We start from the raw sequence: 20,683 nt of genomic DNA, 5'->3' as shown, positions 1-20,683 counted from the left end.
TCCTGACCATTTGGCCTACTTCATGGCCATTCCCTAGTTCTGAATGGGAACAAAGAGGAGAAATAGATGGAAGGATAGCTGTTATTGTGTTATATTATGTAATAGCATGTAAATAAAAGAGACTTGGGGGCTGATTTACTAATCCACGAACGGATCGAAAGCGTCCGAATGCGTTTTTTCCGTAATGATCGGTATTTTGCGACTTTTTCGGAAATTGTCGCAACTTTTACGTAAATTGTTGCGACTTTTTCGTAAATGTCACGACTTTTTTGTAGCCGTTACTACTTGTGCGAATTGTTGCGACTTTTTCGTAGCCGTTACGTTGCGACAATTCGCGCAAGTCGTAACGGCTACGAAAAAGTCGCGACAATTCGCGCAAGTCGTAACGGCTACGAAAAGTCGTAACAGCGACGGAAAAATAGCAAAAAAATACGAAAAAGTCGCAAAATGTTCGTTTCCAATCCGATTTTTTCCCATTCGGGATTCGGATTCGTGGATTAGTAAATCAGCCCCTTGGTGTGAGGAAAAATAGTTTGGAGAGTGGGGCCCATGGCGTAAGGTTTTCTGGTGGCCCCCGGGGTCCCAGTCCGACACTGTAACTAAGGCTGATGTCCGACGGGGAGATTAGTCGCCTGTAGTTAAATCTTTTCTATTGCAGCCGCCAATCTACCCGAAACGCCTTTCCAACAGCAACAAAGTGAGTCACCGGTGGGAAGGCACGCGGGTCGTTTTGTTTTTCCAAAGCCGCACAAAGTTTCAAAGCAACGCGTTTGCCTTTCCACCGGCCATTTACACTTCTTGGCACACACAGTTTTTTAGGCTGACGGCCCACGGAACAAGTTAGTCGCCCGCAATAAGCTTTCTGAAACCACGCGAAGTTGCCTTAAGGAAACCCCGTGACTATGGAAAGCCGGAGCGATGAGTAGGCATTTCCACCCCGTGACTCCTATTGTTGCCAGTGGAAAAAAAAAAAAAGGAAAATTGCTCCAAAGGGCCCCTTAGATGGGCCAATAAGCTGCCAATTTTAATCTCAAGTCCTGTGTATGGCAGCCAGTGGCCAATCTCACCTTTAGATCTGATGAGATTGTCTCTGTACTGCGCTACTGCTGTGGGTGCTTTAAGCAGCGGTGCAATTAGACTTTTATTCTCATGAGAACCAGACACTGTCCCGGCTTAAATCTACCACACCAAAAATCTGCTTTATATACTGACATTGTGCCAAGCAGCCCTCCGGCATAAGTGAAATCATTCTTATTATATTTATATTAAGCACTTAGAAACACACCCTGTTGGGTAAGCAGTCTATTAGAGTTAAAGGGGAAGTTCACCTATACATAAACGTTTAGTACGTTACAGACGGATCTGTTTAAAGCAGTTTATCAGCAGCTCTTTATAAAGCCAAATTTTGCAACAATAAAACAAGAAGAAACAATGTCAATTGAAACTATATGAGAACTCTGCTATATACTCCATACTAAATGTTAATTTTTAGGTGAACAACCACCTTGTAAAAACACAAGTTCAGAGCCACCAAGGGCACAAGCTGCCGGCAATATCAATAAATATGAAGCAGAAAGAATTTGGTGACTCTTCTTTTGAGACTAATCTTTTTCAGGATATCGGTTTAGTAGCCCACCGCTGTAGTACTGACCCCCTGTATTAGATATCCCTTGAAAATTACACAAAATGTATTATCCTTCCTTACTCCAGGCAGTGGCTATGGCAGTTGTTGCTTCTTGATCACTTATACCACCTCCTGTAGGTAAGTCCCTTCACTCTTGTGAGGCTTTGAACCAACAGATATTTATTACATACCACACTGCCATAATCAAAAGTGTTAGTCCTTCAGTGCTCCAGTTGTGCATTCACTGAATGCAACCATATTCATACGTAAAGCATATTTATTTTCCCACCCATGAGTGAGATCACTTGTTTAAGGAAGAGGCAGGCAGTCGCAAGCTGTACTCATTTATCAAAACAGTGGCGTTCTTCAGCATCTCATAAAACATCACCAGGGTCTTCTGGTAGAGGTCTCGGTCCAGGACGAATGAGCGGAAAAGGTTAAGGGGTTCTGCAAAATGGAAGTTTTCCGGAATGTTTACAGTGTGTGGTAGTTTAGGGTTTCCAACCATGAAGTGGTAGAGCTTCTTTTCCAGAAGACACTTTTCCAGCATTACGAATACGTCTCGCAAGCGTTCCTCAAGCATGACCACGTCCCAGTCGGAGAACTGTCTGGAAAGCAAAAGGTGAAGCAGCACGGTCTTTAGATGATAGGTGGTCAGACCACTCGACCCAGTGATGTGACACTGTTTGGAATGAAGAAAGGACACTATCTGCAGGCAGCTTAGGTGACAGGAGTTAACTGGAAGCTTCTTGGAAATATCCTTGAGGAACCTTTTCTCATATATTGCGAAGGAGAGAGCCCACTGGATGTTAGAGTCATGAGGTCTCGGACTACTTGGGAAATGGGAAACTAAATATAAATCAGAATCCTCAAACTGTACCACTGGCGTGATATTGAAGTTGATTATCTTTCCAGATCTGAATTTCACTCTCAAAGCCCCTGGGGCATCCAAATGACTGAACGCCAGGTCAAAATCGTACTTGTGTGAAATCCTACCCCAGGCTTTTGTTACAGCCGACTGGAACCATTTCATGACCTGGTTGGTATCCAGGAAGTCTGTATTTTTAGAGCACAGTAAGTCAATGTCCCTGCTCACCTTTGTCTTGTTTGTTGTTGGGTTGTGGAGAAGACATAGCATATCTTCTCCAAGTTTGGTCCTGTCACAAACACAAGCCCTAGATACATCATCAGGCCCGATGACCTGAATTGTTCCACAGCCTTGTTTGTCTGGTGAAATCGAATGACTGGAGATCCAGGGTTGGCACCTAAACTGATACGGTTCTGGTGGGGCAAATGGTACTATCAAGTCACAAGTTAAGGGCTTCTTCACTCTCCAGTTTTCATACATACTTCCAATACACATGCTGTCCTCTACCTCCATGTCTTCATCTCGATTACAAACGCTTCTCAAAGCTTCTAGTAAATCATCCGCAAAGCCTTCCACAAACTCCCGAGTCCTGACAGCGTCATGGGTTGTGACTCGGATATACTGCTCATAAAAGATAGCCAGGACGGCCTTATTCGGAAGCGATACTCCTTGGCAGTTGTTCCCTAAGAATGGCAGGTCATCTTCTTCCTTAGTCGAAGCTTGAGCATTGCCTTCCTGAAAATCCTGCCTCCATATCTCAATCATCAAGAAAATAACCATTGACAGGGCACTCCAGAAATCCCAAGGTGGCTCATCTTCTGAAGCTTCCGTGCTCTGACTGGCCTCTTCTTCCTCCCTCTTCTCCTTCGTCACAGCACTGGAGAACATCTGCTCCAGATGCATCTGCTCTGCTTTCAGACTCTCCTCTCGATCCTTCATCTTCTGAATGATCTGCTCCTCAGGAAGAGTCGCGTTCTCATTTGGAAAGAGAAGAGGGTGGTTCACAATGGCTGTGACCACCACCAGGCACACCTTGAAAATCCCAAACTGCATGGTGATCCTGAAAAAAGAGAAAGAGTCTCAGATTCTGTCTAATCATATATAACCTTCTGCAAATAATAACAAGACTCTGCAACTACTAAGACAAAAAGATATTGAAAATTAATTTCAAGTCCTATCCATTTCTGAAGATGGCCCACCAAGATGGAGCAAATAATGTAAACTACTTGTCATAGCCCCTCATTTACCCATCCCAAACAGGTCACATGGTATAACTGACTATGGGAAAGCAATCCACTTAGATATGACGTATATCTCATATCAACTACTTGTTACAGGTCTAATCGACCAATATTTATATTTATATGTGTCAGATGGTATAACTGACTAATCAGCCAAGGCACAATCTACCAACATATTAGTGATGTGCGGGAGATTTTCTTGACCCGGGTGTGTCTTCTGCCTACCCCTAGTTCTGGCCCTGACCGCAGGTGATGTGCCGAGGTCGGGCTGAACTCACCCGACCCGCAGGTTAACCCACGGGTCCCACAGTATCGGGCCAACCCGCACATCACTACTACATATGGGGACCACCTCATATAAAATGTTCTATTATTTTTCCCTGAGTTCAGTGGTGCCATTACAGCCAATCAGAAATACAGATAATGGGGGTGCGCAGATAATTTGCACCGTGTATTTAGAAGAGGTGGAGCAAAGCAATAAATCCCCACTGAATCAGTGAGTTCCCCACCTCGGCTGGTTGGATGAGACAGGGCTGGGTCCATTGCTGAATATAATTAGTTATGGGATCAATCCATGAAGAGCTTGTAATGCTGATGTGGCCTCACCTAGTCACAAAGTGACACTGTGTTGCTGCCAATATAGTTCCGCTGACACCAGTATTGTTAGTCACTTTGCAGGTTTTATCACCTATTTTTTTATGAACTAATAGCTTTTTTATTCAGCACCAAATGTAAAATTCTGTATATATATACCGGTATATATATATATATATATATATATATATATGGCTACTACAGTTACTATAGAGTCCCAGGTACTCAGTCTCTCGCCATTCCACTACAGAGTAACTCACGTCTGACCCACATACCTTCCACTAAATTCATTTCAACCACTGTCTAGTTGTTAAGGTAAGTGGGACCCTAGCAACCAGATAACAGCAGAACAAAAATATTTTTCAAGACCTTACAATAAAAACAGTTGCAAAATTGTCTAAAATATCATGAGTTAAGAAGCAACCTGCAGGAACCGTTGGTATTTATTGACCCTGAGCTATTTTGAATGTACACATCCCCTGGGTTATTTCCTCTGCTGCTCAGGAAATGGAGACACTGCACCTACGCCCTCTGCCTAAATGTTACCAAAAACAAAACAAAATCTTCTTGATCTGCCTCCAGGAAGAGAGATACCTGAGCCGGGGCAAGCGTTGCTGCCATAGAGGTGCCAGTCTGTAGCCGGCTATAGAGCCATGCAGCCAATGAGCAGCCGGGTATAGCGCCCAGATTCCACAGAACGCTCACTGCAGGCATTGTCCTACTGCACCACAGCACTACCCTTCCAGCTGTGAGGCATTAATATACCCTAATCTGGCCCCTAATCTGGTTACAGTACCCTTGTATTGATAATTGGATGAGACACAAACAAACAGAATTTGTTTAAACTGCATAAAGTGCTCACAGGAAACGGTGGTTCCGCTTCTCATAGAGGTCAGTCAGCCGTAACGTTTCCTCTCCTGTTCCTTAATGATAATAATGAGTATGGGGCCCCGAGATCTCTCCATAAATGGAACCCTCCTTCTGTTATTTCACAAGAGCCCTCCTGAGGCAAACTGGAGGCTTATATGGAGTATTAATTGCCTTTTGTTGGATCAATCATGCCTAGAGCTTCTAATTCCCTCTCAGTTATTAACCTACCAGATAGTGACACCATCTGTGCTGCCTATATACAGTAAAGGCAATGCTGCCCTAGACTGCATGCATTTAGGACCCAGTAGGAGACAGTAGGGCAAGATGGAGAAAGTAGGGCAAGATGGAGACAGTAGGGCAAAATGGAGACAGTAGGGCAAGATGGAGACAGTAGGGCAAGATGGAGACAGTAGGACAAGATGGAGACAGTAGTACAAGATGGAGAAAGTAGGGCAAGATGGAGACAGTAGGGCAAGATGGAGACAGTAGAGCAAGATGGAGACAGTAGGACAAGATGGAGACAGTAGTACAAGATGGAGAAAGTAGGGCAAGATGGAGACAGTAGAGCAAGATGGAGACAGTAGAACAAGATGGAGACAGTAGAGCAAGATGGAGACCGTAGGGCAAGAGGGAGACAGTAGGGCAAGATGGAGACAGTAGGGCAAGATGTGGACAGTAGGGCAAGATGGAGACAGTAGAGCAAGATGGAGACAGTAGGGCAAGATGGAGACAGTAGTACAAGATGGAGACAGTAGGGCAAGATGGAGACAGTAGGGCAAGATGAAAACAGTAAGGCAAGATGGAGACAGTAGGGCAAGATGGAGACAGTAGGGCAAGATGGAGACAGAAGGGCAAGATGGAGACAGTAGGACAAGATGGAGAAAGTAGGGCAAGATGGAGACAGTAGAGCAAGATGGAGACAGTAGGACAAGATGGAGACAGTAGAGCAAGATGGAGACCGTAGGGCAAGAGGGAGACAGTAGTACAAGATGGAGACAGTAGGGCAAGATGGAGACAGTAGGGCAAGATGGAGAACGTAGGACAAGATGGAAACAGTAGGACAAGATGGAGACAGTAGGACAAGATGGAGACAGTAGGGCAAGATGGAGACAGTAGGGCAAGATGGAGACAGTAGGGCAAGATGGAGAAAGTAGGACAACATGGAGACAGTAGGACAAGATGGAGACAGTAGGACAAGATGGAGACAGTAGGACAAGATGGAGACAGTAGAGCAAAATGGAGACAGTAGGGCAAGATGGAGACAGTAGGACAAGATGAAGACAGTAGGACAAGATGGAGACAGTAGGGCAAGATGGAAACAGTAGGGCAAGATGAGACAGTAGGGCAAGATGGAGACAGTAGGGCAAGATGGAGACAGTAGGACAAGATGGAGACAGTAGGGCAAGATGGAGACAGTAGGGCAAGAGGGAGACAGTAGTACAAGATGGAGACAGTAGGGCAAGATGGAGACAGTAGGGCAAGATGGAGAAAGTAGGACAAGATGGAGACAGTAGAACAAGATGGAGACAGTAGGGCAAGATGGAGACAGTAGGACAAGATGGAGACAGTAGGACAAGATGGAGACAGTTGGGCAAGATGTGGGTATGTAGGGCAAGATGGAGACAGTAGGGCAAGATGGAGACAGTAGGACAAGATGGAGACAGTAGGGCAAGATGGAGACAGTAGGACAAGATGGAGACAGTAGGACAAGATGGAGACAGTTGAGCAAGATGGAGACAGTAGAGCAAGATGGAGACAGTAGGGCAAGATGGAGACAGTAGGACAAGATGGAGACAGTAGGACAAGATGGAGACAGTAGGACAAGATGGAGACAGTAGGACAAGATGGAGACAGTTGAGCAAGATCGAAACAGTAGGGCAAGATGGAGACAGTAGGACAAGATGGAGACAGTAGGACAAGATGGAGACAGTAGGGCAAGGTGAAGGCAACAGAGCAAGACAGAGACAGTAAGGCAAGTTAGAGACAGTAGGGCAAGGTGAAGGCAATTGGGAAGGATGGTGACAATTAAGATGACAAGTACAAAAGACATTAATAAAGACAGTAGAGCAAGATGGTGAGTGCCAGTACAACCAGTTACTAAACCTATAGCCCTTACCCTAGCCTGGAATTCAAACTGCACCCTGGTTGCTACAGTTCTGAGCCTATCAACCCCTGCAGGAGAGTAGGTTAAAAGCAGAGAAAACACATAAGACTGAACTACATACGGGAGCAACTAGAGATAGTCGGTGCTGCCATACTGCTCCCTTTGTTGAGTTCAAACGCCCCCTCAGCAGATCCCAATCAATGCTTGCTTGCCTTTACATGGCAATAACATTTCAGCATTCCCCCACACTGAGCACAAGACTTCTGTACTGGGGGAATAATACTAAGTGCAGCCGGGGAGCCCTGAGTATTTCCTATGGGCAGAATGTGCTCTTACCTCCTTTGCTTCTCTCTGCAGGGAATCCTGTCAGCACGTTGGTCCCAGGGCTGTAATTATCAGGGTGTAGCGCTGCCTCCACCCAAACTGCACCATGTGCTCATTGTGGCTGAAGGGCCAGGAATACACGGAGCTGCCAAACTAAATCCTACCTGCTGCCACCCTATTATTATCTCCCAAGAGGCTGCACCCAGGCTGGCAGGCTCAGGGCACCCCCTCTGGGGATTATAGGGGCCCGACAGCCCCCGCTGGGCGTATAATTCCCTACAAACCTATGGTCTGGGACCCAACTGGCCCCTGTGCCCCTTCCACCAGTTTCCTAATCCGTCTCCCCTGAGCATTCCCTGCATTCCTGGCGCTGGGAAAATACTGAGAATAGTTCCCTGCTGATATCACTGGACTCTGTATATTCTCCAGGTCCCCCCACTAACAGCCACTCAGGCCCCCCTGTGTGAGATACAGTAAAGGGGGGCACCTTCTTGCTTTCCTGCACTGCTGTGGAGAGCAGCCCTGATACAGAAATCACTAATGCATCATGTGAGGACTGGAGTCTGTGCCCATGGGTGCCACTGGGTAATTCCTGCCAGTATCTAATAATATTACAGTGGCACTGGGTCAGCACGGCTGCCTCACAGCGCTGGGGTCCTGGCTTCAGTTCTGACCTACATACTACCTACACAGAGTTTGTATGTCAGCCCGGTGTGTGCTGGTAAATAGCTGGTTGTGTGGTAAGGAAATTAGATTGTAAGCTTCACTGGGTCAGTGCTGATGTGAGATCTCTAATATGTTGGCACCATATAAACAATGGGCCACTCACTGTGGCCACTGGGCAACGAAAAGAGCCGCTCCAACCGCCTTCTGAAACAAAGCCGTACCTGGGTGTAGGGCCCGCCAGCAGCACCTTTGGGTGCACTAAGGCCGACAACTTGGCTCATCTTTTTGTGCCTGAAGCACTGTTCCCATTAGGCTGGGTGCTTGCCCCCCCCATACATTATTATTATTATATTAATGCACCCAATGATTTGTGAAGGGCACAAGCTCCTGTTCAGACTGGTGCACAAAATATAGACTTTTTTCACACACCCTACAAGTCACATTGGCACAAAATCCAGCCACTTGGCGACCAGGATTAGGCACCCAAAGTCCCCATTTTGCCTGCTCAGTAACTAGGTTGCCAACTTGGCTTGTTACTAGGGAAGACAGATCATGGTAACAGGAAGGCTGGGGGTTTATTCAGAGCTGGGCCACATAGTATAGCACCCTATTTCAGCAAATACATAAAAATACTGCCCCTTCTGTGTGCCAAACTACTGTATTAGTTCCCTTGTCTCTAAATCCTAAAGCTTCTGTGGCTCCTCCCCCGTCCCCTCCGCCCTCTCAGCCGCCTGCACCCAAGAATTTGCAGAAACACAATGAGCCCAATCCACAAAGACTTCCCCCTCCTTTTATCCCCAAAATAGCAGCCACCCACCCCCAGTGAACCTTTATTTAGCTCCTTCCATACTCAGTCTGCACTGACTGCCCTGACCCCTTCCCTCCTCTGCCGTAGTCTGGCTCCCCTGTAACCCCCATATCCTGTAACCCCCATATCCTATACACACAGTAACTGTATAATATATAGGCGTAACCCCCATATCCTATACACACAGTAACTGTATAATATATAGGCGTAACCCCCATATCCTATACACACAGTAACTGTATAATATATAGGCACAGTGTAACCCCCATATCCTATACACACAGTAACTGTATAATATATAGGCACAGTGTAACCCCCATATCCTATACACACAGTAACTGTATAATATATAGGCACAGTGTAACCCCCATATCCTATACACACAGTAACTGTATAATATATAGGCGTAACCCCCATATCCTATACACACAGTAACTGTATAATATATAGGTGTAACCCCCATATCCTATACACACAGTAACTGTATAATATATAGGCACAGTGTAACCCCCATATCCTATACACACAGTAACTGTATAATATATAGGCGTAACCCCATATCCTATACACACAGTAACTGTATAATATATAGGCGTAACCCCATATCCTATACACACAGTAACTGTAATATATAGGCGTAACCCCATATCCTATCACACAGTAATGTATATATATAGGTGTAACCCCCATATCCTATACACACAGTAACTGTATAATATATAGGCGTAACCCCATATCCTATACACACAGTAACTGTATAATATATAGGTGTAACCCCCATATCCTATACACACAGTAACTGTATAATATATAGGCACAGTGTAACCCCCATATCCTATACACACAGTAAACTGTATAATATATAGGCACAGTGTAACCCCCATATCCTATACACACAGTAACTGTATAAATATATAGGCACGGTGTAACCCCATATCCTATACACACGTAACTGTATAATATATAGGCACAGTTAACCCCCATATCATATTACACCAGTAACTGTATAATATATAGGCACAGTGTAACCCCCATATCCTATACACACAGTAACTGTAATATAATAGGCCACAGTGTAACCCCCATATCATATACACACAGTAACTGTATAATATATAGGCACAGTGTAACCCCATATCCTATACACACAGTAACTGTATAATATATAGGCAACAGTGTAACCCCCATATCCTATACACACAGTAACTGTATAATATATAGGCACAGTGTAACCCCCCAACTATCCTATACTACTACAGTAACTGTATAATATATAGGCACAGTGTAACCCCCATATCCTATACACACAGTAACTGTATAATATATAGGCAACAGTGTAACCCCCCATATCCTATACACACAGTAAACTGTATAATATATAGGCACAGTGTAACCCCCATATCCTATACACACAGTAACTGTATAATATATAGGTGTAACCCCCATATCCTATACACACAGTAACTGTATAATATTAGGTGTAACCCCCCATACCCTATACACACAGTAACTGTATAATATATAGGTGTAACCCCCCATACCCTATACACACAGTAACTGTATAATATATAGGTGTAACCCCCCATACCCTATACACACAGTAACTGTATAATATATAGGCACAGTGTAACCCCCATATCCTATACACACAGTAACTGTATAATATATAGGTGTAACCCCCATATCCTATACACACAGTAACTGTATAATATATAGGCACAGTGTAACCCCCATATCCTATACACACAGTAACTGTATAATATATAGGCACAGTGTAACCCCCATATCCTATACACACAGTAACTGTATAATATATAGGCACGTGTAACCCCCATATCCTATACACACAGTAACTGTATAATATATAGGCACAGTGTAACCCCCATATCCTATACACACAGTAACTGTATAATATATAGGCACGGTGTAACCCCCATATCCTATACACACAGTAACTGTATAATATATAGGCACGGTGTAACCCCCATATCCTATACACACAGTAACTGTATAATATATAGGCACGGTGTAACCCCCATATCCTATACACACAGTAACTGTATAATATATAGGCACAGTGTAACCCCCATATCCTATACACACAGTAACTGTATAATATATAGGCACAGTGTAACCCCCATATCCTATACACACAGTAACTGTATAATATATAGGCACGGTGTAACCCCCATATCCTATACACACAGTAACTGTATAATATATAGGCACGGCGAAACCCCCATATCCTATACACACAGTAACTGTATAATATATAGGTGTGACCCCCCATATCCTATACACACAGTAACTGTATAATATATAGGCACAGTGTAACCCCCATATCCTATACACACAGTAACTGTATAATATATAGGCACGGTGTAACCCCCATATCCTATACACACAGTAACTGTATAATATATAGGCACAGTGTAACCCCCATATCCTATACACACAGTAACTGTATAATATATAGGCACAGTGTAACCCCCATATCCTATACACACAGTAACTGTATAATATATAGGTGTAACCCCCCATATCCTATACACACAGTAACTGTATAATATATAGGCACAGTGTAACCCCCATATCCTATACACACAGTAACTGTATAATATATAGGCACAGTGTAACCCCCATATCCTATACACACAGTAACTGTATAATATATAGGCCGGTATAACCCCCATATCCTATACACACAGTAACTGTATAATATATAGGCACGGTGTAACCCCCATATCCTATACACACAGTAACTGTATAATATATAGGCACGGTGTAACCCCCATATCCTATACACACAGTAACTGTATAATATATAGGCACGGTGAAACCCCCATATCCTATACACACAGTAACTGTATAATATATAGGTGTAACCCCCCATACCCTATACACACAGTAACTGTATAATATATAGCACAGTGTAACCCCCATATCCCTATACACACAGTAACTGTATAAATATAGGCACGGTAACCCCCATATCCTATACACACAGTAACTGTATAATATATAGGCACAGTGTACCCCCATATCCTATACACACAGTAACTGTATAATATATAGGCACAGTGTAACCCCCATATCCTATACACACAGTAACTGTATAATATATAGGCACAGTGTAACCCCCATATCCTATACACACAGTAACTGTATAATATATAGGCACAGTGTAACCCCCATACCTATACACACAGTAACTGTATAATATATAGGCACAGTGTAACCCCCATATCCTATACACACAGTAACTGTATAATATATAGGCACAGTGTAACCCCCATATCCTATACACAACAGTAACTGTATAATATATAGGCACAGTGTAACCCCCATATCCTATACACACAGTAACTGTATAATATATAGGCACGGTGTAACCCCCATATCCTATACACACAGTAACTGTATAATATATAGGCACGGTGTAACCCCCATATCCTATACACACAGTAACTGTATAATATATAGGCACAGTGTAACCCCATATCCTATACACACAGTAACTGTATAATATATAGGCCGGTGTAACCCCCATATCCTATACACACAGTAACTGTATAATATATAGGCACAGTGTAACCCCCATATCCTATACACACAGTAACTGTATAATATATAGGCACAGTGTAACCCCCATATCCTATACACACAGTAACTGTATAATATAGGAACCCCATACCTATACAACAGTAACTGTATAATATAAGGCCAGTGTAACCCCATATCCTATACACACAGTAACTGTATAATATATAGGCACAGTGTAACCCCCATATCCTATACACACAGTAACTGTATAATATATAGGCACAGTGTAACCCCCATATCCTATACACACAGTAACTGTATAATATATAGGCACGTGTAACCCCATATCCTATACACACAGTAACTGTATAATATATAGGCACAGTGTAACCCCCATATCCTATACACACAGTAACTGTATAATATATAGGCACAGTGTAACCCCCATATCCTATACACACAGTAACTGTATAATATATAGGCACGGTGTAACCCCATATCCTATACACACAGTAACTGTATAATATATAGGCACGGTGTAACCCCATATCCTATACACACAGTAACTGTATAATATACAGGCACGGTGTAACCCCCATATCCTATACACACAGTAACTGTATAATATATAGGCACGGTGTAACCCCCATATCCTATACACACAGTAACTGTATAATATATAGGCCACGGTGTAACCCCCATATCCTATACACACAGTAACTGTATAATATATAGGCACGGTGTAACCCCCATATCCTATACACACAGTAACTGTATAATATAAGGCACGGTGTAACCCCCATATCCTATACACACAGTAACTGTATAATATATAGGCCGGTGTAACCCCCATATCCTATACACACAGTAACTGTATAATATATAGGCACAGTGTAACCCCCATATCCTATACACAAGTAACTGTATAATATATAGGCCTGTAACCCCCATAATCCTATACACACAGTAAACTGTATAATATATAGGCACAGTGTAACCCCCCATATCCTATACACACAGTAACTGTATAATATATAGGCACGGTGTAACCCCCATATCCTATACACACAGTAACTGTATAATATATAGGCACGTGTAACCCCATATCCTATACACACAGAATGTATAATATAGGCACGGTGTAACCCCCATATCCTATACACACAGTAACTGTATAATATATAGGCACGGTGAACCCCCATATCTACACACAGTAACTGTAATAATATATAGCACGTGTAACCCCCCATATCCTATACACACAGTAACTGTATAATATATAGGCACGCGAAACCCCCATATCCTATACACACAGTAACTGTATAATATATAGGTGTACCCCCATACCCTATACACACAGTAACTGTATAATATATAGGCACAGTGTAACCCCATATCCTATACACACAGTAACTGTATAATATATAGGCACGGTGTAACCCCCATATCCTATACACACAGTAACTGTATAATATATAGGCACGGTGTAACCCCCATATCCTATACACACAGTAACTGTATAATATATAGGCACGGTGTAACCCCCATATCCTATACACACAGTAACTGTATAATATATAGGCACGGTGTAACCCCATATCCTATACACACAGTAACTGTATAATATATAGGCACGGTGTAACCCCATATCCTATACACACAGTAACTGTATAATATATAGGTGTAACCCCATAATATACACACAGTAACTGTATAATATATAGGCACAGTGTAACCCCATATCCTATACACACAGTAACTGTATAATATATAGGCACGGTGTAACCCCCATATCCTATACACACAGTAACTGTATAATATATAGGCACAGTGTAACCCCATATCCTATACACACAGTAACTGTATAATATATAGGCAGTGTCCCCATATCCTATACACACAGTAACTGTATAATATATAGGCACAGTGTAACCCCCATATCCTATACACACAGTAACTGTATAATATATAGGCACAGTGTAACCCCATATCCTATACACACAGTAACTGTATAATATATAGGCACAGTGTAACCCCCATATCCTATACACACAGTAACTGTATAATATATAGGCACAGTGTAACCCCCATATCCTATACACACAGTAACTGTATAATATATAGGCAGTGTAACCCCCATATCCTATACACACAGTAACTGTATAATATATAGGCACAGTGTAACCCCCATATCCTATACACACAGTAACTGTATAATATATAGGCACAGTGTAACCCCCATATCCTATACACACAGTAACTGTATAATATATAGGCACGGTGTAACCCCCATATCCTATACACACAGTAACTGTATATATATACAGTGTAACCCCCATATCCTATACACACAGTAACTGTATAATATATAGGCACGGTGTAACCCCCATATCCTATACACACAGTAACTGTATAATATATAGGCACAGTGTAACCCCCATATCCTATACACACAGTAACTGTATAATATATAGGTGTAACCCCCATATCCTATACACACAGTAACTGTATAATATATAGGCACAAGTGTAACCCCCATATCCTATACACACAGTAACTGTATAATATATAGGCGTAACCCCCATATCCTATACACACAGTAACTGTATAAATATATAGGCACAGTGTAACCCCCCATACCCTATACACACAGTAACTGTATAAATATAGGCCAGTGTAACCCCCCATACCCTATACACCAGTAACTGTATAATATATAGGTGTAACCCCCATATCCTATACACACAGTAACTGTATAATATATAGGCACAGTGTAACCCCCATATCCTATACACACAGTAACTGTATAATATATAGGCACAGTGTAACCCCATACCCTATACACACAAGTAAACTGTAACCCCCCATATCCTATACACACAGTAACTGTATAATATATAGGCACAGTGTAACCCCCATATCCTATACACACAGTAACTGTATAATATATAGGCACAGTGTAACCCCCATATCCTATACACACAGTAACTGTATAATATATAGGCGTAACCCCCATATCCTATACACACAGTAACTGTATAATATATAGGCACAGTGTAACCCCCATATCCTATACACACAGTAACTGTATAATATATAGGCACAGTGTAACCCCCCATACCCTATACACACAGTAACGGGGCAGAGGGTTGAGTCACGGGGCTGTTAGTCAGTTTGTGGGGTTGGAAGGCTCTAAGCTTTTCCATGTGCAGTAAATGAATAACATGTTTCCATGCAGGAGAGGAGGGGACAAGGGGAACTTTGGGCTAAAACCAGGATCACTGTGTTGGGATCTGCTGACAGGGAATCAGTTTGGGCAGAATAACCACAGGACTGGGGCTGTAAGGGAAATAGTGACATTTAGTGAGAGGGAAATTAGGGCCGTCCCCTCCTTCCTGAATCAGTCAACTTCCCATAGTGAAAGGGCAGGGGCTTGTGCGTTGTTAACCCTCTCCCTGCTGTACTTGTTGTACAACCCCATGTGATCATGAAGTTGCCTCCAGGTACCCCAGTTTCTTACCACAGTCCAAAAAACATGCAGTGGCTGCTGATAACATTTTCATTGGTGTGTGTGACAGGTAAAATAGATTGTAAGCCCAGCTGGCACAGTGGGGTGATGTGAATGATTGAACAATATAAGAGAATTCTAGGCCCTTTGGGAGAGATGAAGCAGTGGGTATGATGGGATTGAATGGCGCACTCACACTCCCACTCAGTTCCCCATTAAATGTACTGGGAGCTCAGGTCAAACTGGTGCAGCTCCCCAGAGCACAGGGGCAGGCGAAATGGGCCTATAACTGCCCTGGGATAGAGAGCCTAATGTAGGGGGGCAAACTGCAGGGGCACGGCTACACAGGTACATTACAGGGGGCACTGGCACTACTACTATGTTGGACCTCAGAGGGATTTAAAGTCTAAAAACCACTGCCATAACCCATAATCCATCTAGTGCTGGTTCTACAGACCTACCTGGCATGCACATGGTTAACCCATCCCTTGCACGAATGAGAGAGAGACAGAGTGTGCAATGGAGTAACAGAGCCTACAAGAGAGAGTCATAAGGACAGAGAGGTGCAAGGGACAGGCGAGAGACAGAGTAAGCACATAAGACAGTTACCGAAACAGAGGTGACAGCAAGCAGCACGGAGCGTGACAACAAGCAGCACGGAGCGTGACAACAAGCAGCACGGAGCGTGTAATAGAGACACATTGTGCAAATGACACAATAAGGGTTGCAAAAGAGAGTTACAGAAAGATTGTGCAACTCTATCCCAGTGAGAGAGTGAAGTCCCGCACAGTCTCCCAACAGAGAGAGAGCAGCATGAGCTTATGAAGGAGTGTGAGAGTGCTGTGCAAAAGTGAGTGTGACACACAGCGAGAGACTGACATGAAAAGTGAGTGTGACACACAGCGAGAGACTGACACGAAAAGTGAGTGTGACACACAGCGAGAGACTGACACGAAAAGTGAGTGTGACACACAGAGAGAGACTGACACGAAAAGTGAGTGTGAATGGGAAGGGATCGGTTACAGAGAGATACATAGTTACACAGGGTTGAAAAAAGACCTGAGTCCATCAAGTTCAACCAAGCTGAGACAATCGCTCCTCACTGTGTTACAGTGTTGCTGACATTAGTGCTAATAGTAGTGCTAATAGTAGTGCAAACAGTAGTACTAACAGTAGTGCAAACAGTAGTGCTAATAGTAGTGCAAACAGTAGTACTAACAATAGTGCTAATTGTAATGCTAACAGTAGTGCAAGTACAAGTATACAATTAATATCCCCAGTTTTACCAACACTCACCTTTCCTGGGGTACAGAGTCCCCCCACTAAGTGCAGCTGTGGCTGCCAGGGAAGTAGCTCAGTCCATGGTGAGTATAGGCTGGGGGGCCCCAGGCTGCTGGAGGGGCTCGGAGGACCCGACCCTGCTGTCTGCGCTCCTCTCACTTGTGTCTCAGCCGCTTCCTGGTGTCACTGCTAGAGAAAACCACAAAGTTACGTTTGTGCAGTCAGCGCGGAGTTAAGGAGGGGCAGGAGCAGGGGCAGGGGAAGAAGCAGGGGTAGGGGAAGAAGCAGGGGTAGGGGAAGAAGCAGGGGCAGAGGAAGAAGCAAGGTCAGGAGCATAGGCAGGGGCAGGGGTAGGGAAAGGGGCAGGGGTAGGGGCTGGGGTAGGGACAGGAGCAAGGGCAGGGGTAGGGGCTGGGGTAGTAGCAGGAGCAGGGGAAGAGGCAGGGGTAGGGGAAGTGGCAGGGGTAGGGACAGGAGCAAGGGCAGGGTTAGGGGCAGGGGAAGAGGCAGGGGTAGGAGCAAGGGCAGGGGTAGGGACAGTGGCAGGAGTAGGGGGGAAGAGGCAGGGGTAGGGACAGGAGCAAGGGCAGGGGTAGGGGCAGTGGCAGGAGTAGGGGGGAAGAGGCAGGGGTAGGGACAGGAGCAAGGGCAGGGGTAGGGGCAGGGGAAGAGGCAGGGGTAGGAGCAAGGGCAGGGGTAGGGGCAGGGAAGGCAGGGTAGGAGCAAGGGCAGGGGTAGGGGCAGGAGCAAGGGCAGGGGTAGGGCGGGCAGGAGTAGGGGGGAAGAGGCAGGGGTAGGGACAGGAGCAAGGGCAAGGGTAGGGGCAGTGGCAGGAGCAGGGGGGAAGGGGCAGGGGTAGGGGCAGGAGCAAGGGCAAGGGTAGGGGCAGAGGAAGTGGCTGGGGTAGGGGCAGAAGCAGGGGTAGGGGCAGGAGCAGGGGCAGGAGCAGGGGCAGGGGTGGCTAACACATACACTTAGACTGTTATTGCCCCAACTCACTTTCCCTTGCCCCTAAAACCCACAAGCAAAACCAGAACAGACAAAACCCAATTTGTATTTAAATCTGCGAACGACAAACTTACTGACCGACTCACTGCCCTGCGCGTCTCTCCGCCCGGCACACAAGGGGTTACAGTGTCGGTGCAACCGCGTCTCTCACAGACTGTGCCAATCCTGCCGGAGAGACAGCCCCGGGGGAGTGAGAGTGCTGCCCCCTACCGCTCACATCTGGCTCAGTCTCACACACAATCCCCCGCTTTGTGCCCCCGCACCCCCCAATCACTGGCTCCGGGCCCTTCAGGGTTAACAGGCGGCTCATCTCATTGTTAAAGGGACAGGCAGACTTTTTCTTCCGACTCTTTCAGATGCAAAACAGGGACCGGAAGTACAGGGATGGGGGGGGGGGTAACAGGGAAGGAATCAATAGCCCCTTGTACGGGTATGTTTAACCTCTGCACCAGCTAACTATGCCCTAACTATGCCCTAAATATGCCCTAACTATGCCCTAAATATGCCCTAACTATGCCCTAAATATGCCCTAACTATGCCCTAAATATGCCCCTCTCACTGCAGGATCCGCTGAACTACACACCGCAACCCGCAGCCCTATAGTCATCTATATAATGTGTATTCTGCATTAGTTTGTACCTGTCTGTCTGCCTATTCCTACCCTTCAGTTATATAGCGCCAACAAGCATTTATCTATTATCTATCTATCATCTATCATCTATCTATCATCTATCTATTATCTATCTATCTGTCTATCTATCATCTATCTATCATCTATCTATTATCTATCTATCTGTCTATCTATCATCTATCTATAATCTATCGATCTATAATCTATCTATCATCTATCTATTATCTATCGATCTATCTATCTATCTATCATCATCTATATATCTATCTATATATCTATCTATCATCTATCTCTCTATATATCTATCTATCTATCTATCTATCTATCTATAATCTATCTATCTATCATCTATCTATAGTCTATCGATCTATCATCATCTATCTATCTCTCTATATATCTCTCTATATATCTATCTATCATCTATCTATCTATCTATCTATCTATCTATCATTTATCGATCTATATATCTATCTATCATCATCTATCTATCTCTCTATATATCTATCTATCTATCTATCATCTATCGATCTATATATCTATCTATCATCTATCTATCTATATATCTATCTCTCTATCTATCTAACATCTATCTCTCTATCTATCTATCTATCCATCTATCATCTATCTATCTATCTATCTATATCTATCTATCTATCATCTATCTATCTATCTATATCTATCTATCTATCATCTATCTATCTATTATATATCTATCTATCTATCTATCCATCTATCATCTATCTATCTCTCTATCTATCTATCTATCATCTATCTATCTATTATCTATCTATCTATCTATCTATCTATCTATCATCTATCTATCTCTCTCTATATCTATCTATCATCTATCTATCTATCATCTCTCTATCTATCTATTTATCATCTATCTATCTATCTATCTATCTATCTCTCATATCTATCTATCAATCATCTATCTATCTATCATCTATCTATCTATCATCTATCTATCTATCTATCTATCTATCTATCTATCTATCTATCTGTCTGAGAGAGTACTGTATGTGTGAATGTGACAGAGGCATTAGATAGCAAGCTCCATTGGGGCAGCAGCCTGACAGACCTGACTCGCTGGGGGAGACTGACCCCTGAAACAATGTAACACAAGGCAGCAGCCTGACAGACCTGACTCGCTGGGGGAGACCGACCCCTGAAACAGTGTAACACAAGGCAGCAGCCTGACAGACCTGACTCGCTGGGGGAGACTGACCCCTGAAACACTGTAACACAAGGCAGCAGCCTGACAGACCTGACTCGCTGGGGGAGACTGACCCCTGAAACAGTGTAACACAAGGCAGCAGCCTGACAGACCTGACTCGCTGGGGGAGACTGACCCCTGAAACACTGTAACACAAGGCAGCAGCCTGACAGACCTGACTCGCTGGGGGAGACTGACCCCTGAAACAGTGTAACACAAGGCAGCAGCCTGACAGACCTGACTCGCTGGGGGAGACTGACCCCTGAAACAGTGTAACACAAGGCAGCAGCCTGACAGACCTGACTCGCTGGGGGAGACTGACCCCTGAAACACTGTAACACAAGGCAGCAAGCCTGACAGACCTGACTCGCTGGGGGAGACTGACCCCTGAAACAGT

General features: G+C 44.1%; 1 protein-coding gene across 3 annotated transcripts; it reads right to left on the bottom strand.

Moving 5' to 3' along the window:
- Positions 1-1,883: 1,883 nt before the first annotated feature.
- Positions 1,884-18,699, bottom strand: itprip (inositol 1,4,5-trisphosphate receptor interacting protein). Of its 3 annotated transcripts, none has more exons than XM_031906123.1 (3): positions 18,518-18,699; positions 17,447-17,620; positions 1,884-3,552 (listed from the first exon to the last, which is right to left on the bottom strand). In XM_031906123.1, exon 3 carries the CDS (start codon positions 3,543-3,545, stop codon positions 1,926-1,928), a length of 1,620 nt encoding a protein of 539 aa, XP_031761983.1. In that variant the 5' UTR covers positions 3,546-3,552; positions 17,447-17,620; positions 18,518-18,699; the 3' UTR covers positions 1,884-1,925. The 3 variants fall into 3 exon arrangements, with proteins under 3 accessions (XP_031761983.1, XP_002942965.1, XP_031761984.1); XM_002942919.5 differs by having other exon boundaries at positions 17,447-17,617; XM_031906124.1 differs by lacking the exons at positions 17,447-17,620; positions 18,518-18,699 and adding an exon at positions 7,638-7,956.
- Positions 18,700-20,683: the final 1,984 nt, after the last annotated feature.

Source organism: Xenopus tropicalis, chromosome 7 (assembly GCF_000004195.4).
Source record: "Xenopus tropicalis strain Nigerian chromosome 7, UCB_Xtro_10.0, whole genome shotgun sequence".
Lineage (NCBI taxonomy): Eukaryota > Metazoa > Chordata > Amphibia > Anura > Pipidae > Xenopus > Xenopus tropicalis.
This window is presented reverse-complemented; position numbering and strand designations above follow the sequence as displayed.

Coding starts and splice junctions, on each gene's coding strand:
- itprip (XM_031906123.1), bottom strand. CDS start 3,545: ATGCAGTTTGGGATTTTCAAGGTGTGCCTGGTGGTGGTCACAGCCATT.